General features: G+C 36.7%; 1 protein-coding gene and 1 pseudogene across 1 annotated transcript in view; one reads left to right on the forward strand and one right to left on the reverse strand.

The window, feature by feature from the left end:
• The window catches only part of PIK3C3 (phosphatidylinositol 3-kinase catalytic subunit type 3), a 182497-nt gene that overhangs the window by 92665 nt on the left and 66751 nt on the right, over window positions 1-23081 (reverse strand). Inside the window, exons 14-18 of the mRNA XM_043978483.1 lie at window positions 13044-13149; window positions 11861-11977; window positions 9856-9987; window positions 1829-1957; window positions 204-273 (exon numbers count right to left, since the gene is read on the reverse strand). Of these exons, the coding sequence (XP_043834418.1) occupies window positions 204-273; window positions 1829-1957; window positions 9856-9987; window positions 11861-11977; window positions 13044-13149 (554 nt within the window). The remainder of the gene's footprint in view (window positions 1-203; window positions 274-1828; window positions 1958-9855; window positions 9988-11860; window positions 11978-13043; window positions 13150-23081) is intronic.
• Window positions 3464-6724, forward strand: LOC122737045 (annotated as a pseudogene).

The raw sequence follows: 23081 nt of genomic DNA on the forward strand, positions 1-23081 counted from the left end.
AATGTTTATTGAATGGAATATTTCCATTCTGTTGAATAGAATTTCCAAACCATTGAATGGTATATTTCCAGTGATTATAGAAAAATCTAGACCTTTTGATATTGACTATATATAATGTAAATGTTTCATGAAAGAAAGAAAATGTACTCAGTAAATATTAGAATATTAAGTTCTATCATGAGCATAATGTGAAATAAACTTACCATGTTTTGTACTAGTAGCTAACACCTTATAAGGTGTCAACTTCAAATCCAGATTCTCTTTCCGTAATAACTGCAAGGTAAGACAAATATATTAGCTAAATCTAAAAGAATTATTTTATGAACTACATTTATTTGACAGGCAATAGAAAAACTTCATATATGTGCCTTCTTTAGGCAAGCTTTAATCATTATAATAATCAAAATGAAATTAATCTTCCATATAACACTGCACTAAATGTTCTGACATCAATTTAAATCTAATACCTTTTTATGATCTGATTTCAGAACAAGTTTCAGGCAAGCCACAGGGATCCATACAAGGTTATGAAGGGTTCAATTTTGTTATGAGAAAACTTAAAAGAGAGAGAAGAGCAAGGTGTGGTGTTTAAAATTATATGTGGTTGGGCAGCTAGGTGGTGCAGTGGATAAAGCACCTGCCCTGGATTCAGGAAGACCTGAGTTCAAATCTGGCCTCAGACACTTGACACTAGCTGTGTGACCCTGGGCAAGTCACTTAACCCCAATTGCCTCACTAAAAAAAAAAAAAAATTATATGTGGTTGCCCTATTTCTGTCCCAAGTTTTTGGGAAAATTAACTGAGGTTCTAATATATTGCTACTGCACGAGTTTGGGGGCATTAAGCATTTATTAAAGCATATTAAATATTAGTAAATAAAGCACACATGGTTCTGAAAGATCAGAAGGCCTATCTAGGATAGAGGGGAGAGAGAATAATCTGCATCCTGACTCCTTGATCTTTAAAAGCCAAGACCTGGGGCATCTAGGTGGTGCAGTGGATAGAGTCCTGGATTCAGGAGGACCTGAGTTCAAATCCAGCCTCAGACACTTGACACTTACTAGCTGTGTGATCCTGGGCAAGTCACTTAACCCCAACTGTCTCACCAAAAAAAAAAAAAAAAAAGCCAAGACCCATGGCTGCTCCTTCAGTGTCCCAGGGAGGGCTAAAAAAAGAATTCCAGAGGGGAAGGCTCCTGCAGGTCTGGAAGAGAAGCAGCCCTTCCACACTACTCAAAGCTAATTGGCTAGCACTATTTAAATCTATTGGTTTAGTGGGCTTGAGGAGGGTGGTCCATGAGCTAACTTCCCTTAGGTAGTCAGGAAGTTCAACCTACATTTCCTTTGAAATTCTCTGGATCTCATAGAACCCCATTATTTTCTCACAAAGGTAAGTATTCTTCTTAGGAAACATGGCAATGTTAGGAATGAATGGTAGAGATTTAACGTGACTGAAGCAGAGGAAAGAGGGAAGGGAAAACCTAGGCATCAGCCATGAAAAAAAGCAAAAAAGATAAATCTGAAAATGGGCTCTGGGAAATCCAGATAACAAAAGGAACTATGAACAGGAAAAATTCAGAAGATATTATAACAATTCCTCATAGTGAATATCTGCAATTCTATTTAATATTGACCACAGGAACCATTCTGATGTGAACACAAATAACAGAAATATTCCTAGTTAGCATCTAAGTGAAGGTGGCTCAGCTAATATCTCATCTTGATATGACAAATTATTTTATTTGCAGCATCAACTTGTGTTCTAAATCTTAGGTTTGGGTTTTTGCTTTAAAGATGAAACTCGGTCCCCCCAAATTGGTTACAGTTACCTTATCCATGAGTGAAATGATTTGGAGAATAAGTTGGTCTTGCCGTAGATCATCTCCATGCTTAAATATAACAGGATATTTACCTCCATCTTCTGTTTTAAAGAACAACTGGGCAGGCATAAGAGCACTCTGAAAAAAAGAAGGGTTTTTGTTTTGTTTTCAATTTGGCTCTAAAGCAATGACTAATAAAAACAAAGAAACAGTGGGACAATGGAATACTGAGAAAACCTGGGGATTCATAAATGGCACTTAAACACTGGCAAATTGCATTGCTGAGCAGTTTTTGAGATATAAGAGTGGACCTTAAAGAAGTTCATGACAATTCACAAAGGAAAACTGTTTCCTTTTTGTTTTTGTTTTAAAGGATGCTAACTATAAATACATCTGGATCAGATTATTCTTAAATTTCAGGAAGATACCAGACCACATCATTAGGTGGTCAATTAGGAACCAACATGGCTTTTTTAAGGAGCATATAATACTAGATTGATATAATCTCTTCTTTGAGAAGAGTTACAAGTCATATAGATGAAAGAAATGGATAAAATATTGCAAGTGGCTAGAAAGAGAGCATCCATAATTTTAAAACAATACCTAACAAGATTGATTTAATACTAAGGGAATGATAAAGGGTCCCCCTTTTTAAAGACAGGGGGAGTCTATACTTTAAGGGTTTATACCCTCATATCTGGGGAGGGAGGGAACAGAAAAAGGGAAGGAGGAGGGAGAAAGAGAGGGAATGAGAGAGGGAAAGTGAGGGGAAGAGGAGTGAGGGAAGGGGATGGAAGCACACTGATTAGGCTCAAAAATTTGTGGTATATAAATAAACTTGATTATAAATATATTGATTACTGTGCCATAATATGTGACAAATAAAAGAAATTATGAGAACCCTGAGACTAAAGTTGTTCTTTGCAAAGCTTTTAATTATGTCTTTACTGTCAAATTTAATAGTCTTTTTTCAATCATTATTGTCTTAACCTCTCTGAGGCACTGAATGCTGTTGACCTCTCTTCCAGAACATGGATCTCTCAGTTCTCCTATTGGTCTAAACACTCCTTTTGGATCTCAATTTGCTCCTCCACCAACCCATTAAATGCAGATGGCCACATTTATTCATGAAAATTTATAGTGTTCATATATTTTAGAATGGATGGTCCTACCAAGAACAAATCGATAAAGTTCCAAAAGCATATATAATAATGACAAAATTGTCATACCTTATAATTAACTGAAGTAAATTGCTTACTTCCTTAGTTTTCTTTGAAGGAGTCATACAGTGCCATTTGACCCAGCTATACCACTACTAGCCACATACCACAAAATGACAAAAAATAAAGTGTAAGGACCCATGTGTAAAAAAATATTTTATCTACAGGAGCACTTTCTCTTATAGCAAAGAACTGGGAACAAAGTGGGAACCCAAAAAGTATGGAATCATTGAAACAGTAAGTCAATGTGGAAAGGTCCAGAAAGGAGGAAGTCTTGACAGGTAAGTTGAGGGTTAGGATAGGTTTAAGTGGACAGTTAACATCAGGTAGATGTCCTGGCAAAGCAACTGTAGTCTGTTGGTAAGGATCTATCAAAGGTCCAAGTAAGTGTTGCCTAAGTTTCAATAGTTTATGAGGAAGGGGTATGGAACAGAATCTTGAGAGTTTTAAACTCCTCAGTGTGGTGCAATGGAAAGGGAGAACAGATTCAAGTACTGGCTCTGCAACTGACTAGCTACATGATGGTAGCCATATAGCCCCTTCATTTGTGAAATGAGAGAAGAGGGTTGGATGAATTTTAAGGTCCCTTCCAAGTAAAAAATTTGCTTTTCTATGAACTAGCGAAGATTGATATGCCCTTTCTCTATGGTTGTTATTTTTTTTAACCACATAATCATTCTGTTTTATATTAATCTACAAAATCTTCTTAAATCCCTTAATTTTTTTCCTAAAAGAATAATTTTTTCTCCTTTAATCAAATCAGAGTTCTAATTTAGTTTTACAAACTAAATTTTAAGCATCAGAGCAAATATTTACTATACCAGGATGTTATAAAAAAAAATTCTCAAAATCAAACAGCAAAGGGGTAAATAAAATTCAATTATGCTTAAATAATGTGGGATCTCAAAAAAAATACTGACTATTGTATGGGGCTAAAATTCTAGCTAGTCTGTCTAAAATATCTAATGAGTGGTCACCAATAAATTATAAGCTTTAGCAAGAGCTAGACTTTTAATCATTTATTAAGGAGAATAAGAATTTTTGGTGAAGAGAAAGAGAAAGAGGCCTAGATTCATCTCTCTATCAAAGAGAGAGTGCATTTTATTTATTTATTTATTTTTGTTTTTGTTTTTGTTTTTTTCAAGTGAGGCAATTGGGGTTAAGTGACTTGCCCAGGGTCACACAGCTAGTAAGTGTTAGGTGTCTGAGGCCGGATTTGAACTCAGGTACTCCTGACTCCAGGGCTGGTGCTCTATCCACTACGTCACCTAGCTGTCCCAAGAGAGCGCATTTTAGCTCCACTCTCCAGGAGAGTCCTGACGAAAGAGCATGAGCCACACCTCCTTCATCCCACAAGCCTCCTGTGAAACTGGCAATATCCCATCCAAAGGCACATACATCTCTAAGCTAATTGGCTGGTAGCCTTGATTGACAGTACCCACGAGCAAACGTCCACCTAACCCAAACTCCACTCAGTTATAAAATAGATCTTTCCATAGTGCAGCTCTGATCATATCACCTCTTATTCAGTAAAGTCTTGTGGCTTTTTATTATCTCCAGGATCAAATATAAAACCCTCTCTTTAAAGGCCTTCAAAATCTGGTCCCTTTCCACCTTCTCAGCCTTCTTATATATTGGTACCCTCCATGTATTATGCAATCCAGTAATATTGGTATTTTTACTTTTCTTTGCACATGACATTCTGTCTTGACTCTGTGCATTTTCCCTTATTTTTCCCCACACCCTGAATGAATACACATATGCTCATTTAGATATATTGTCCACTTTCTAGATTTCTAAGCTTCTTCAAGTCTCATCTAACTTCCATCTTTTTCCCAGTCCTCTTTCATTTTAGTTTCTTCCTTTTAAGACTACCCTAAAATTATCCTGTATATCCTGATACATACATATAAGATATGTGTGTAGTGTGTGTATACATATGTGTGTATATATATGTATACATACGTGTGTATATATATATGTATACATACGTGTGTATATATATATACACACACACACACACATATACACACACACACATAGTTCTCCTCTATTAGACCATGAACTCCTTAAGAGTATGTTTTTAATGTTTAAAATGTTGTTATTTTAAAGGTGAAAACCAGAGGAATATTTCTAGGAATATAACCCTGTTATAACCCTGTTTCATTTGATCATTAAGAGAAATTATCTGACAGATGTAAATCTTAGAAAATTTATAATGATCCTGGAATTCAATTAAAGGAAATAAAGAAACCAGAAAAACAAAAAACATGAAGATCAAGAAAACTCACTTCGAAACAAACTTAGGGGGAGAAAAAAAATAATAAAAATTCAAGAGTTTCAAGTAACATAAGATAGGAACTACAAACTCTACTCTATGAGAAGACTGAATTTTAACATATCTTACATGACCTTTTGTGCTACCTCACCTCCAATTTTCTCAACCACTTTTGATTTTCCATTGGAATATATATGTGTATGAGTGATTCCCATAGCATTTCCTTTAAGCATTTAAACTGCTTGTTTTCCTCATCCTACAGCTGTCTAAATTTTTTTTTTTTTTTTGCGGGGCAATGGGGGTTAAGTGACTTGCCCAGGGTTCACACAGCTAGTAAGTGTCAGGTGTCTGAGGCCGGATTTGAACTCCGGTACTCCTGAATCCAGGGCCGGTGCTCTATCCACTGTGCCACCTAGCTGCCCCTGTCTAAATCTTTTACTCAGGAGGCAGCATCTTAAAAGCTGAGGTGGATGATATTGTCACCCCATTTGCCAACGCACCCATAACCTCCTCAGTCTTCAGCATACTAAAAAGCAATAACATTCTACACAAAAATAGAGAAAATTAGGAAAGGTGCTTATGGTGTTGGTACCAAAGGCACAAAACTACTGGTAAAGTGGTAGACCCACAAAGAAAATTAAATTAGAGAGCAAGGCAGAGGGAGTTCCAAGTACTGAAATTAGAGTAATTTCTCTGTTCAAAGAGCTTTGTTAACTTAACAAAATCAGTCTTCGATATATAGTCATGCAAAATGCTAGAGTATGCTTTGTTTTTTAATTCCTTTCTATGGATTTCAAGAAATACTTTGATTCTATATTGCTTAGCCAATATACAGTTTCTTCACTTGTTACAAGTTTTTTGTACCAAATCTTATAAGGCACTGCCTTTTGTCTCTGAAAAGTTCTTCACAGAAATTTAACACCTAAAAATCTGATCACTGATGATAAAGGAGTAGTTTAACTAGCTGACTTTGGACTTACAGGCGCCTTTGAAATACCTATATGGCAATTTACACACAAGGTATAAAAGTGCTATAGGTCTCCAGAAGTGTTGGTAGAATCTGCTGTATATTCCAATCTAGTAGATATGTGGAGTACAGGCACAATATATGCTGAATTAGCAACAAAGAAGCCACTTTTCTATAGAGATCTGAAAATGATCAACTCTTCAGAATCTTCTAGGCTTTGGGGATCCCCAATAATAAAGTATAGCTAGAAGGTGAACTGCAGGTATCATAAAATACATTTACCCAAGTGGAAATATGATGTCACATGTCAGAAACCTGGATGAAAGTAACATATTTACTATATTAAAGATTACTATATTAAAGATTCTGCTAAACAAATTTCTGACAAAATGTCATTGAACCATTTATATTTTAATAAATTGGACATTAAGAAACTCTAGTACTTCAGCTAAATGCTTCCAGCCATTTTGTATTAAGAATAAAATAGTTGAGGGCAGCTAGGTGGAGCAGTGGATAAAGCACTGGCCCTGGATTCAGGAGGACCTGAGTTCAAATCCAACCTTAGACACTTGACACTTACTAGCTGTATGACCCTGGGCAAGTCACTTAACTCTCACTGCCCCACCAAAAAAAAAAAGAAAGAATAGTCTTCTTTTATATTTCAAACTTGTCAACTCAGTCAATTTGCCTTTAACTATGTTTCCTTTCTTTGCTGCAAAACTAAAGTTGTCCTCTGTCTTCAAAGGTGTTGCTTAAAACTGCAAATATCATTTGAATGAATAATGCTCTAAATAGATCCCACCAATAAAACTTTTGCTTTCTATAAATAAAATTGCAAATCAAAAAAAAAAGGGGGCTTTACTTTTACAATTAAGCCCTGTCCCAGAGTTTTGGACTCATCTTGGAATTTCTGGGTAATAGATTACTTAGCTAGACCTCCATTCCCTATCACTGAACCCCAACCCTAACTAAACCATTCCCCTCAGATTAGGGGTCATCCTTATCTGTAGTGTCCAAGAAGTTCTAGAGAACTAAGGAAAAATGTGTTGTTTGTTTTTCAATTATTTCAGTCATTTCCAACTCTTTGGGATTTTCTTGTCAAAGATACTGGTTGTGCCATTTTCTTCTCCAGCTCATTTTATATGTGAGGAAATTGAGGCAAACATGGTTAAGTTACTCCCCCAGAGTCACAAAGCTGGTAAGTGTCTGAGACTCGATTTGAACTTACAAAGAGGAGTCTCCCTGCCTCCTAACTACCCTAGGGAAGAATTACTGTTCTTTAAATTGAGAGATTATCTAAGAGAGAAACTCACTACCTTCATCCAGTACTTCTGATAACAGTTGTATCTTTCTATAGAGAGCTTTATAAAGCTCTCTCTGCCAACCAGAAGTATAGGTTTGGGAATGTCTTAAGTTTTTGAATCCACTGAGTACTTAGAAAAGTACTGCCTCAGAACCTAGTATAGGAGAGAAGCATTGGTACATTGGACAGAGAAATAGACTCAAGAACTGGGGAGACCTGAGTTCAAATTCTGACTCAGATGCTTACTAGTTTTATGGCTCTGGGTAAGTTGTTATCTTTGTTACTGTCATCATTATTGTCACTGTCATCATCATGATCACTAATATTACAGTATTTCTATAGCATCTACTTGAATTCCAAATACTATGCTAAGCACTTTACAAATATTATTTCATTTGATATTCACAACACTTCCAAGTAGTGTTATCATTATGTGCTTTTTACAGTTGAGGAAACTGAGGAAGACAGAGGCTAAGTGACTTGACATGGTCACAAACCTAGTAAGTGTCTGAGACTAGATCCTGAGCTTAGGTCTTCCTGATTCCAGGCACAGCACTTTATTCAGTGAGCTATCTTAATCTTTTTCACCTTATAAGTTAAAACAAACAAAAAAAACCAAAAAACTGGGCATGCTGAACTTGGCAAAAGACAACTCAGGAAGGACATGGTCATTGTCTTTACATATATGAAAGGCTATTGTGTAGAGGATGGATTAGAATTTTTCTTTGGGGGTCCAGAATGCAGAAGAAGAAACAATAGGAAGAAGTTGCAGAGAGGCAAATTTCCTAACAATCAGAGCTATAAAAAAATGAAAGGAATGACTTCTTTGAGAGTGGAAGGTACCCTCTTCTTGAAATATCCCCACCCCCACCCCCAGGGCAGTGAGAGTTAAGTGACTTGCCCAGGGTCACACAGCTAGTAAGTGTCAAGTGTCTGATGCTGAATTTGAACTCAATTACTCCTGACTCCAGGGCCAATGCTCTATCCACTGTGCCACCTAGCTGCCCCATCTTATTGAAATCTTTAAGCAGAAGACAGAACCAGGAAAAACAAATTGTTCTTGAGTGGCAGTTGCCCAGGTTAATGAAGGTTTAATGTCAAAGCCAACTTCCTAAAGATGACAGCAGGAACCTTGTCAGGCATCTCCAAACACAGGTTAGGTGGACACTTCTTCTTCTTTTTTTTCTGGTGAGGCAATTGGGGTTAAGTGACTTGCCCAGGGTCACACAGCTAGTAAGTATCAAGTGTCTGAGGCCGGATTTGAACTCAGGTCCTCCTGACTCCAGGGCCAGTGCTCTATCCACTGCTCCATCTATCTGCCCACAGGTGGACACTTCTTAGGTGTGGTGTATGGGGATTCCTTTTGTGTAGCTGCTGAGGTCCCTTCTAACTCTCAAATTCTGTGCTTCTATGAAATAATTGTGCTTGAATCTGCTTCAACAAAAGAAAATAAGTTTGTCTTTTATAGATTACTTTTAAGTTGTTTCAATGACTTGGTTTCCATGTCAATCCTTGTGCTTTACCTATGTCCTTTTCTATACTCTTTCTAATCTCATATCCACTAAATCCTGAATTCAAACTTATTGTTTTGCCCCCTTTTACATCATACATCCTGGGGGCCATCGTATGATAGTGTGGTGACATTCACCACTTTGTTGCCTACCAAGCTACAATCTACATCCATTCACAAAGTCTGCTTTCCAGTACCAAATCAACTTGCAACCAGACAAAGAGTTGGGAACATGTGAGACTAAAGGCAACTACTACTCTGAAATATAAGGCATGGCACAGAGTTCATAGAACAAGTCTGGAGATAGCATGATATTAAAATGGTCAACTGGGACTCACATTCACACATTTAAAGATATGCACTGAATTCATTATGTACAATTTTTTGCAAATTTAAAGTAATTTTTAATGCCCTGTGTTACAGGGGCAAGTATGGCTTTGATTATTAATTAGCTCTGGGCATTTAAGGTTTTTAAATATGAAAACAAGGACACAAAAAGACATTTCACATACTATAAATATTACTGTAGAGACATGACAAAGATATAAAGACTAAAATGCATAAATAAAGTTTCCCTTATTCATTTTTAACTGCTGTTAAATTAAATTATATTATCAAATTAACTTAATTATTGATTGCTATTAATAATAATTAAATTACTAAATTATAGTCCCTATAATGTAGTAATTTTTCCAAAACTTTGTAGAACCAAATTAGTCTCACATAATACAAATTAAAGCCCATTCATCTATCATTACCTTAAATAGTGTAGCTGTCTCTGGGATTATTCCTTTAATTTTCACCTGTGGTTCTAAAGGCAATGGGATGAGTTCCACATCTGACAAATTCATCTTTTCATTGTCTCCCAGCAATGCCTGTAGCCTTTCATTCTAGGGGAACAAACCAATAAAAGCTTATTAGAAGAATATTTTTAAAATAGCTTAAACAATAAATGTCAAAAAATATTAAAATAAGTGCTATTAACTCTTCACTTTTAGCCCAAGTGACATTTTAACTTTGTGCAAAAATATACAAAGACAGGACTGCTAAGTGGCGCACTGTATAGAGCACTGGGCCTGTAGCCAGAAAGACTTGAATTCAAATCTGACCTAAGAAACTTTCTAGCCATATGACCCTGTGCCAAAGTCACTTAACCTAGTTTGCCTCATTTTACTCATCTGTAAAATGAGCTGGAGAAGGAAATGGCAAACCACTCCTGTATCTTTGCCAAGAAAACCCCAAATGAGGTCACAAAGAATCAAACACAACTGATACAACTAAACAGGATATACTAACAAAATATACAAAACAACAAAAAATAGACAGGATTAATATGTATATATGCATACCTGTGTGGCATATGGGGGACATACTGACTTAACTAACTTCAGGCCTATTTATGTGGCTTAACTCTCTTAAGAGATTAAAGTCTTAAGATCATAGCTGATGAGAAATATGTTTTGTAAGATCCAGGTATTGAATGATTATATCTCAATATGTTTTAAAAGGAAGGAAAAAAATCCTTGATATTTGCAAAAATTTCTTTAAGACTGAAATGAAATTTCTCTTGTTGAACTTAAAGATATAATCAGGGTGGGGCAGTTAGGTGAAGCAGTGGATAGAGCACCAGCCCTGGAGTCAAGAGGACCTGAGTTCAAATATGGCCTCAGATACTTAACACTTACTAGCTGTGTGACCCTGGGTAAGTCACTTAACCCCAATTGCCTCACCCCCCCCCCCAAAAAAGGTATAATCAGGGTCACACTTTGGCCCAAGTTAAAGAGTTAAATTTCTATTTCAAAGGATCTGTAAAGCAACTTGCCAAAGCTTCCCTTTTGGGATTCATTTCAAGTCTTGTCTTGGACTCTTAAATGCCACAAGACTGAGAATGTCATCAAGCTGCTTCTGTGCATTCTATGGAATTAAACTGTTACCATCTGACTTATTATCCCTGGTCCCTTAGGCATCCCTCCCCTTTACCTCATCACTCATCCTCTACTTGCCTCCATACCACTTAGTGTCCTCTTCCCAATTCCATTTTTAGATAAGGGGGAAGGTCAAGCTCTTATTATTTATGGAAAAGTTAAATCAATGATAGCTGGTAGCACTGCTCAAGAGCTCAGAAATAACATTCATTTCTTTTGATTGCTAGGTAACATGGAGAGTCACATAATGAATAAGTTTGAGAATAATTATTTTCAAAGAGACACAGAAAAAGTAATATCACTACACATAAATCAAACTAAGAAAAAGTAGCTCAGTAACATAGAATCAAAAATTTCCTAAGCAATTAAAGTCAAATAATGTTTGCAAAATGTAATTTCCAGAGCTGAAATAGAAAAAAAAAAGCCCATCGCTAAGTATACAGTTAAAGTCAGATGTTTGCAAAATGTAATTTCAAGAGCTGAATTTGAAATAGAAAAAATTCCCATTGAAACATATGCCCATTGAATAGAAACAATATGATACAGTGAAACTGGATCAAAAGTAAGGAGACTCAGTTTTTAGTCTCAATTTTGTTACTAACTTGTGTGAACTCCAGTAAGTCACTTGACCTATGTAAGCCTTAATCTCTTCATCTACAAATTGAGGTGATTTAACATTGGATATCCTAAGATCACATATGGTTAAGATTTTATCATTCTAAAGTGTGATATTTTAGTTTCACAACATATATAAGTCCGAGGAAATACTAGATAAAACTTAGTTCTTTGCCATAATGGGTCCTTAATTAGAAGAAGAAAAACTAAACAAAAGGTATACCTTTTTCTTACGATTTCCACTTTCACGTTGCACCGCCTTCATTAGACAAACCAGTCGATCGACAAAGGTCTGTTGTGCAGCCAGCAAAGAACGCATAACTCTAACAGACTTATCGCCCTGAGCAGATTAAAAGAAAAGGAAAATTACTTCTCTATAAAATAGTGATTCAAGTTTCTTTAGAAGCTTGGGTGATCTTTATTTATTTTCTAATAATCATAAACTTCAAGACAAAGGTGAATTGAAAAAGATTAATTATCATGATTCAAAGACAATGAGAAACACTGGCTCCAGTTAAAGTCCCTTCATCAAATCTAAAGTTGAAAATTACCTGATTTTTCAATGAAGATTAGTTTCTGTCAACAATAACACTTCTTATAGCGAACATTCATGTAACAAGATTTTATTTAGCATTCATTCAACTATACACAAGGAACTGGTTGCACTCTGAGAAACACAACCACTTAGACAAAAAAAGTTATCTGCCCTGAAGGAACTAATAATATGGTAGGAAAGATGACTATTATAAAAGAGATTCTAAAAGTCTAAGTCTAAAACTTCTGAAACAGCTTGTACATTTTGTACAATTAAAAGTAAGAGATGGGCGTGTGGAAGATGAAGAGATAATTTCCACCTGGGCTAAGAACAAAAGCCTGCTGGTTGAGCACATATTGAAGCTGAGCTTTTTATTTAAATAGGTGACAATGGTAGAGGAGTGAGAAGTGAATTAATCAAGAGGACAATTTGAAAATTAGCCAGGTCCTTCACCACCAGGAAGTGTCATACTACAACAGAAAGGTATAGTTTTAATTATCTTGAGATTTAAATTAAAATTAAATGTATTTAAAATATGAAGTGCTATACAATTTCATATGTATCTTCAAGCAAAGCTATAGATTTAAGCAGAAAAAAATTCTTTCCTGTTACTCTTACGCCCTCTACTGGCTAACCAGTGACATGAATTTAAGAATCAATGTCAACTACAAAAGGTAATCAAGTATTTTTGAAAAGTGTTTGAAGAAGTTAACACTGATGGTAAAGAATGAATTGGGAGAATCACACCTAGATGTCTGTAAATGACCTTAGTAAAAACAAGAAAAATAGGAATCAGAGATGGCACACAGGAAAGAATTTTTCTTTATTTTCTTATTTTCAAGCAAAGGCTCAACTTTATTAAAACTGTTACCTTCAGTAATGCCTGGCTGAATCTTCTCATTACATTCAGGTACATTTCATGTGTCTTTGGGTCTCTCTGTTGGGTATCTTGATCTTCACATTCAACTATAACATACCTTTAAAAAGTAGACATGTTTTTTATTGAATGAAATCCAAATGAAGTTGATATATCTCATATAACATAAGGAAGAGAATAAGCATTTAGCAAACCTTAGAGTAATATAATTGTTAGTACTCTTATTGCCAGTATCATCATACTTTTATAACTCTCTTTTTTCTCAAACACACCACAACTAAAATTCGCCAATGCAACAATGAAAGGCAATGTGGCAGAGCAAAGAGAAAGCCAAATCTCCAAATCAGGAAACTCTGATCTCAAGCCCTACCTCTTTACACATACTGACAGAGGGAGCCAGAAGTCATTAAACTTCTCAGTGCCCCAAGCAATTTTAATTTAAGAGTTGGAGAGTAGGTGTCCAGTTGCATTACTAAAAGTTCTCTTCTAATAGTCTCTCTCTCTCTCTCTCTCTCTCTCTCTCACACACACACACACACACACACACACAGTATCTTATAACAATGTTTAAACAAATAAGCAAATGAAAAAACCTAAGAAAACACTTTTTATCGATGAAAAATTAATTTGGTGACATGTAACTTTTGCTAAAAAGGACTTTAGGGATAGAGATACCTTAAATTTGTATACTATGCTTTTTGAAACATTTTCACACATATTACTTCACATGAAACTCCTAACAGTTCAGCAAGTACGGAGTACAAGGATTATCATTCCCATTTTACAGAAGAAAGTGAAAATAAAAGGTTAGTGACTTGCCCAGAGTAACAAAGTTATTGGAGGCAGAACTAGGACTGGAATCCATAATCTTCTAATTCAGAACTCTTACCAATATAACTCTTTTGTATTGTTTCTCAATGAAAAGATAACATTGCCTTCTGTTGTTTTGGATGATATATGAGACATCTTTCCTTAGAGTCAGCCCAAACCTCCAACTCCACAATATTCAGCTACTACTCCTCGCTTTACCCTCTTTCACCTACATGACAGCTTTCAGGTGCATAATCGACACCATCATGTTTCATGTCTCTCATATTGTCTCTTCTCCAGTTCATTCAACTGATTGTTGCATGGCTTGGTTCTCAGTCTTTTCACCAGAACTGAACTAAATATGCCAGAGGTGGTCTAACTACAACAGACTGTACTTTGTCATTATGACTCTCATTCTAGATATTATGCCTTTATTAATGCTGCTTGAAACCATTTGGCTTTTGTGCCTACCATTTGATGCTTTTGTCATTGAATGTGCAGACTACAACTCCAAGTTCTTTTTCACACTATTATTTAGCATTTCCTCCACTTTATACTTACATGATTGAATTTTTTTGTTGGTTTTTTTTTTGTTTGTTTTTTGCAGGGCAATGGGGGGTTAAGTGACTTGCCCAGGGTCACACAGCTAGCATGTGTCAAGTGTCTGGGGCCAGATTTGAACTCAGGTACTCCTGAATCCAGGGCAGGTGCTTTATCCACTGCACCACCTAGCTGCCCCCATGATTAAATTTTTAAAATCAAATATACAGCTTTATGTTTATCTCTATTAAATTTCAGCTTTTTAAATTCAGTCCATATGCTAACCTGTCAAAGTCTTTTGGGATACTAATTCTGAAATTGAACATCTTAGCAATAGCTTTCAGCTGTGTGTGATACTCAAATTTGATAGTTTGGCATCCAAGCCATTGATGAAAAAAAATGATGAATAAAACAAAACCAGGACCAAATGCCTGGAGCATTCCATTAAGACACCCCCCTCCCCCCAACCAATGACATACATCCACTAATCATCATTCTTTGGATCTAGTCATCCAATCAATTGTGAACTCACTTAACTGTATTATTATCCAATCCTCATCTCTCCATCTTGCCCACAAATCTGTCATGATAAACTCTGTTAAATGCCTTGCTAACATGCAGATCTACTTTGACTATATCACTCCGTGATCTACCAGCCTAGCAACCCTGTCAAAAAAAAAAAAAAGAAATGAAATTAGTCTAATGTGACCTCTTCTTGATGACCAAATCTTAGCTCCTAATGGTAACTGCCTCCTTTCTAAATGCTCTTAAACCATTCCTCTAATAACATATTTTAGAATTCTTCCAGAAAAAGTATCACAGGGATATGTGAGAAATAAAAGATTTTGCACTTTGTAATTGCATTATCTTCACTAAACTAGTTTCATCATTCTAATACACAATTCCCTAGTTTTTCTAGGCTTCAATGAACTGCAGCTCTAGATCTGGGGGTGAGGTTTTTGGGTTATGTATTTGATCCATGGGTCTGATCCACCCACTGATCCCAGTAAAGAAAGTACCTCTAATAAAGTAGATGACAATCTAGCCTACAATTTAGTCTTAGCAAGTTGCTAGGACACGAAGCAGTTAAGTGACTTGTCTAGGAGCAGAGAGAGAGACAGAGAGACAGAGGGGAAGGGGGGAAGGTATATATGTGTGGATGTGTGGATGTGTGTTTGTGTGTATCAGAGGCAGGACATGAAAGCACATTCATCTTGATTCAGAGTCATGGCTTTCTATCCTATTTACATGATATCTATAGGAGAACAGACACTTCTATATAGCTTAATAAATGTTGTATACCTCATTTCTACTCCCTCTATTTTTAGGAACTATAATCCTATAAGCAATTAAAATATTTACTTATGTAAATGGAAGACAATTTCATAGAGTAAGCTCTAGCAATTGGAGAAACTGAAGGACCCCTAAAAAGAAGGTGGGATTTGATTTGAGGCTAGAAAAGAGACAGTGAATCCAGAATGCAGAAGTGCATGGAGGTAGCCAATAGAAATGCATGGAATCAGAAGATGGAATGTCCTATGTGAGGAACAGCCAGAGACCAGTTTGCAGAGTTTGTGCAGGGGGCGGTAAAGTGTAAGAAGACTGGAGAGTTAGAAAGGGGTCAGGTTGTGAAGGAATTAAAATAGTTCCTTACATTTGATGCTGGATGTAAAAAGGAAGCACTAAAGACTAATAAGAAGGGAGGTGACATGTTCAAACTTGCACTTAAGGAAAATCATTTTGGCAGTTAAGTGAAAAATGAAACTGAGTGGGAGAGACTGGAGGCAGGAAGATTGTTAAAAGGTTATTGCAATAGTATAGGAGAGAAGTGGTGAGGGCCTGAACCAGGGTGGCAGCTGTGTGAATAATTAGGGAAGAAGAGGATATGGACCAGATACATCATGAATATAGAAACTAGGAGACATGATAAATTGCATTTATGGGGTTACTGGGAAAGAGGGTGTGAGGAGGACCCCAAAATTGTATGCCTGGGTGATTAGAAGAATAGTGGTGCCCTTAACAATAAAATAAGTGAGGAGGTTGGGAGGCTTTGGGAAGAAAGCTAATGAGTTATTTTAGATATGTTGAATCTGAGATACCGCCAGGACATTAAAGAAGTCCAAAAGTCAACTGGAAGTGAGAGAATCAAGCTTGGGAGAGAGAGATTAAGGTTGGATATATAGATCTGGGAATCATCTGGTCTGAGAACTGGAAAGTTCACCAAGACAGACAGGATAGAGGGTAAAGAGAAAAGGGGTAAGGAAGAATATTGGGAACAATGACACTTAAGGGACATGACCTGAATGAAGATCTCATAAAGGAGACTAATAATTAACAGTTGGACAGATAGAAGAACCAGGAGGGAGCAGTGTCAGAGAAATCTAGAGAGGAAAGAGCATGTAGGAAAATGAGTGTTCAACATTATGAAGAGGGAAACCATTGTATGTGCAGAGGTGAGGGCGGGGAAAAAGCCATTAAATATGGCAATTAACAAATCACTAGTAACTTTGGAGAGCATTTTCAATTGCATAATTGAGGGAATTAAAAACATTAAGAGGTAGTGGGAACTGCATGAACCACACTGACTTCATCTTGTGACTCAATTCTGGAGCTAGATCAGTTCTCTTTCTATTCAATTATCAGTGTAGTCCAATTTCTGTCTTGTGAGAAAATTTTATTCAGTTGTGGGAACTGTGATAAAACTTTATAGCATTGTTTGAGCTGAGCGCTATGTGGATGGGAAGCTAGACCACTTCTACCTGTTGCTTAGAGATCTTTAATTAAGGACTTGGGTTTTGTGGACCAGAGACCTGGTCAGACCCAAAGACTGATGCAAGAAGTTTTCTCATAATTATCCATCTCAAGTAACCCATATGTCTCATCTGAAAACTGGCCCTGTACTGGTTCATTAGTTATTGCTTCCATGTTCCTTTGATTGAAACAGACACTTGTGGGTAATGGGGGAAACCTTTTTTACTGAGAATTACAACTGTTTGTTCTCCTTCCCCCAACTTGGAAAGTCCCTAATCTTTCCTCCCATTAGAAATCAGATTCCCTAATTTTGTATGCTAGTTAATAGTTTTCTTTTCATGAACTGATCTCATATGATTATTTTTAATACATAAAAATGTCTCCCCCTGTATTTGGGCTCCAGTGCCAACATTGAGGGGGCTGGTCTCGATTTGTTAGGCAATTGGAAGCATTGCTTAATAAATTGATAAACTCGGAAGCTTGAATCTTTGTTTCCTCAGCCATTTCATATTTCACCTACCATATAAAGCCAATACCCAGAATTCAGTGGGTTTAAAATCAAGAGTGAGAGATGAAATGAAACCCCTATTCTTCCCACTATTCCCCACCCTCATCATTCCTTAAAGCTTTTCCTCCATCTTCTATTCTCTAAGTCTACCCCAATTCATTTTGGCATTTGGTTTTTCCTTTTCTAACCAGGTAAGACCTGCCAGAAGTTACATTCTATTGGCAAGGTACTGGAGAACCCAGAGTCATTTTCTAGGTAGAAGATAAGTGATCACTTTCATAGAGGCCTTTATGATTTACAAAGAGATTCACTGACATTTTTTAATGTGGTCTCCATAGCATCCTTACAAGACTGGTAGGGCAATGATTATTATTAATGACTTTTATAGAGGATGCTGAGAACCCAGAAGGGTTGTTCACATAATATAACTTCCCTTATTCTATTATCAACAAAAGTTAATTTTTTCCCTTCTAGTTCAGTTGATCAAGAGTCCTTGCCTTGTCTCTCTAAACAATCTTTTCTTTACATTCTCAAATCTTCAATTCTCACTAAAAAGCTGACTTCCAAAATACTCCTCCCTGATATAGACCATCCTAATTTTGAATATCTCTAAATTACCGAATCCCTCTCAAATTCTGAATGCTCTTTAACACCTCTCAAATTATTCTCAGATTTTTCACAGACTATAACAAAGTTGAATAAGTCTGATCTTATTCAACTTTGTCCTATAGAAAAAGACTAGGATCAACAGGTTGAAGTTAATGGGAATCAGACCAGCTTTATATATGGAAAATAAAGCTGATCTGCAGAACTGAGAGTGTGAAGGAACTTCAGAGGCAATCTAAACCAATGTATCCATGAAAGGAATCCCCACTATAACCTACCCAACAGGTGATATTTTAGCTTTAAGAGCAGCTAGGTGATACAGTGGATAAAACACCAGCCCTGGATTCAGGAGGACCTGAGTTCAAATCTGGCCTCAGACACTTGACACTTGTTAGCTGTGTGACCCTGGGCAAGTCACTTAACCCCCACTGCCCCACAAAAAAACAAAAACAAAGAGTGAATGTATGTGTGTGTGTGTGTGTGGGGGGGAATTATCATGGTTAAGAAGTGACTTACTATTATAATTATGAACTATGGAATTATTACTGATATCAATTTTTTCTCGATATCACATCTAAAGTGGCCTTTTCAAAACATTGCTCTTGGTTCGACCTCTGAAAAAATTGAATCCCTCTTCCATGGGAAAGTCCCTCAAATACTTCAAGACAGCTATCATATCCCCTTGTGTCTTCTCCTTTCCAGGTGAAACATGCCTAATTCCTTCAAACAATCTCTTCATGCGATATGGAATCAAACCCCTTTGCCATTCACATTGCCATCCTCTAGACACTTTCCAACTTATTACTATTTGGGAACCATGATGCCCAGAATTGAAAACAGTATTACATCTAGGTGGTACAGTGGATAAAGCACCAGGTCTGCAGTCAGGAAGATCTGAGTTCAAATCTGACCTCAGACACTTACTATCTGTATAACCCTGGGCAGGTCATTTAACCCTGCTTGCCTCAGTTTCCTCATCTATAAAATGAGCTAGAGAAGGAAATGGCAAAACACTCCAGTATCTTTGCCAAGAAAACACCAAATAAGGTCACAAAGTGCTGGACATAAAAACAACAACAAAAACTACAGATGAGGTTAAGTGAAGGTTGTTATCTCCCTCAATTCAGACCAAGCTCTCATTAAATTTTTTGGCTATCACATCATACTCTAATTCATACTGGGCTTACAGATAACTAAAACCCTGGTTTCTCTCCTGGCTCCACTGATAATTCTGAACTTTTTTACTTCCTCAACAGCAGCTTCTTTATCCTGCCTATACTTCTACCCCTACACCCTCCTCCTCTGACTGGTGAGTACCCTGCCTGGAACCATGAAGTGTTCAGGCTATTGCTGTTTTCTCCTCTCCCTGCTAAACTCAAATCTTTGGACCTCTTCTACTGTCACCTCTCACAAACACCTACACCTCATCCCCTTCCCCCACCTTCCAGCTCTTTTACAATATAAGCTCCTTAGGGGAAGGAATTGCTTTTATTTATTTATTTGGTGTTCCATTGTGCCTGGTACAGATTAAGTACTTAATACTCTATTACCCCAAGACCTTTTTCAGAACCACTGTTTATTCAAACGTCTCCCATCTTATATTGATAAAGTTTATATTTTTGTATGTAAAAGCAAGATTTTACATTTATCTCAACTGAATTTCTTATTAGTTTCAGTCCAATGTTCTTGCCAGAAAAGACTGTTTTTAGATCATGACTGTCTATATCCCTAATAAAGTGTTAAAGAGCATAAGGCCAAGGACAAATCTCTGGGATATTCTACTGGAGACATCTTGTCATGGTGACAATGAATCATTAATAGCTGCTCTGAATCCAGCAGTCCAACCAATTCTAAACACATCTGATTCTATTACTTTCTAATCCATGTTTTCATCTTTTCCACAAGAACATTAAAATACTTTATCAAAAGCTTTCCTAAAAATCTGTGTAAAGTTATCCCCAGCATTCTCCTTGTTTACTATTTAGTAATCCTGACAAAGGTAACCTGTCATAAGCTGTTCTTGATGAAGTCATGCTGGCCTCTAATTACTATTTCTCTTTCTAGATGAATTTTCCAAACATGTCTTTAAATGGAAGTCAAACCCAAAGGCTTAGAATTTGCAGACTTTTGTTTTTCCTCTTTCCTTTTTTAAATAATGAATTCATGTTTGTCCTCTAGTCTAGTAGTCCATCACTCACTTTTTTTCCCCAACTATCACTGATAAAACAAATACATATACACACACCCTCAATATATCCCTGACAGCTGCTCAGCAATCACACCTGCCAGTTCTTTTAGGACTCAAGGATAGAGTTCATCTGGGCCTTGAATTCATCAAGGGTAGCATGATGCTCTCTTACTATTTCTTTACTTATCATGTGTATCAACCCATATTAGTCATTTTTGTTTTGTCATTTTCAGTAGGTCATCTTCCTTTGCAGAGATAAAACCAAAATATTAATTGAGCCTTCTCTATGATCAGTTATGTTTGTCTTATCCTTTCTTTGATCCTTCTTTTTCTCCTAATACAGGTAGAGAGGGGTTGGTGGGGAAACTTTGTGTTGACTGTAGCCTCCCTTGTCAACCCTAATCCATGCTGTACTTATATCCATTCTCTGTTAGCAGGACTTGCTTCCATTTTCTGTACATTTCTTTTTAAAATCTGAGTTAGCTGGTGAATTCTCTGTACATCTTCAGGCAAATCCTATTTTCCTGCTTCATTAAAATTATTTCTCTTTTTTCCCCTAGAATGTACTTCTTGGGTATTTCTCATTCTTCACTCCATTCTATGAGATTCTACCTATCTTTCCTGCACACACTTTGAAATCTGCTTTTCTAAAATCTGGAGTAGATTTCAGAACATGCACAGATTATTTCTCTTCTATTACAAACTCCAAGATGTAGTGATCAATTCTCCCCAATATTCTCATCATCATTTAGAGCCCAGCAAACAGTTCCTCTTTTAATTAAGAATCAGATCTAGAGTCCCCTTGTTGGTGCCCTTACCTTTAGAAGGAATAAATTATCACTAAAGAAAATCAAGAAGTTATCAGGGGCTTCTGGAAAAAGAGAGATCTAAGAGACACTTAAATACTTGAAGTCTGCCATCAATAGTAGATCAAACTTCACTGCCAGGCTTGTGATCTATTCTCAAACTCATCAATTTCCTCTTTCTGACCAGACAGTCTAAAGTATATGCCAATGAAAATAGCCCTTCTGTCTCTCCCTCCTTTCACCTTCACCTAAATTCTCTCCATCATGCTTTTACTCTCTGGTTTCTGAATTTCCTCATATAATTCTTAATATATAATGCTATCTCTCACACCCTTTTAACCTGCCTTGTTTCTCATGAGTTATATTCATCCAGAACCACATGGGTTTCATCCTACCAAGTATTAGTGATACCAATAAGGTAAAATTTGCCTCCTCGCATTCCAAATTTCTCCTTGTTTGTTGCAGAAAGTCACTGGAGAAATTTAGGCAGAAGATGGGTCACTTCTTGCTGGTAGTGTTGTATCAAGAATTTGTACTTCAGGGAGGGATTGGACTAGATGACCTCTAAAGGTCCTTTCTAATCCTCAATGTCTATGATAATCTGGGGCAGCTAGGTGGCGCAGTGGATAGAGCACCGGCCCTGGAATCAGGAGGACCTGAGTTCAAATCTGGTCTCAGACACTTAACACTTAGGACTCAAGGATAGAGTTCATACTAGCTGTGTGACCCTGGGCAAGTGACTTTACCCCAGTTACCTCACCAAAAAAAAAAAAAGTCTATGATAATCTGAACTGAATTCACTGGTCATTCTGAGTAATGAGGGATATGTTATATCAAAGAGCTTTAAATGATTAAAGCGTCCTTGGCCTAAAGTAACCTGTTAGGGGACTCTCTTAGCTAAGATCCATCTATCTATCCAGCATAAGCAAAGTTGCCTAAGAACTGGTCCTGATTTGACCACAGGCAGTGGTTACAGCACTCTTTTAAATAGATATGGGTATATTGTTTCCCCATGTCCACTTTAACCCATTTCCTCCTTTACCTTGAGTTCTGAAACCTCTTTTTATTTTTTCTAAAGGTGTTTCTTTACATTGATACATATAAATCCCAAATCCCAAATTTCACTGTTTCTCAAAAGCTTTCCTCCAAGTACTGTAGCAATCATGCAATTCCTGCCAGCCATTATATATGTGCCTCATTACTGTTAGTTGGTTAAAATGAACAAAATATGGCCTTATAAAAATTTTAAGTCAATGTTATATGAGAAGAAAGTTCATCCTGGAAAATGATAGTCTTGTACATTCAGCTATGAATGGTGAGTTATATATTTGCTGTTGCTATTATTGTTCAATTGTTACATGTTCTGACTTTTTATGACCCCATTTGGGTTTTTCTTTGCAGAGATACTGGAATGGTTTGACATTTTCTTCTCCAGCTCATTTTACAGATGAGGAAACTAAAGCAAACAGGATTAAGTGACTTGCCGACAGACACACAGCTAGTGTCTCAGGTCAAACTTGAACTTAGGAAGATGATTCATCTTGACTCTAGGCCTAGTACTTTATCCACACTACCCTTAAGCTGCCCCAAGTTTATATATATCCCAAGACTCAGAACTGAATTGTTCATAATTCAGAGTTCTCAGTGCACTCTAATAAGACACACACTGAAAATTACTTTAAGGTATCCTCACGTTGGCTGTCAGCTGAAAAGAGCAATGTAGACAAAATTGATTGCAGTGTTTTAGTAAGATTACATCAGCAGGCCACCAGTTCCCTGGCAATTTGTTTTTTGGAGGCAAACACCCTGAATTACCTTGCAAG

This window comes from Dromiciops gliroides, chromosome 1 (assembly GCF_019393635.1).
Source record: "Dromiciops gliroides isolate mDroGli1 chromosome 1, mDroGli1.pri, whole genome shotgun sequence".
Lineage (NCBI taxonomy): Eukaryota > Metazoa > Chordata > Mammalia > Microbiotheria > Microbiotheriidae > Dromiciops > Dromiciops gliroides.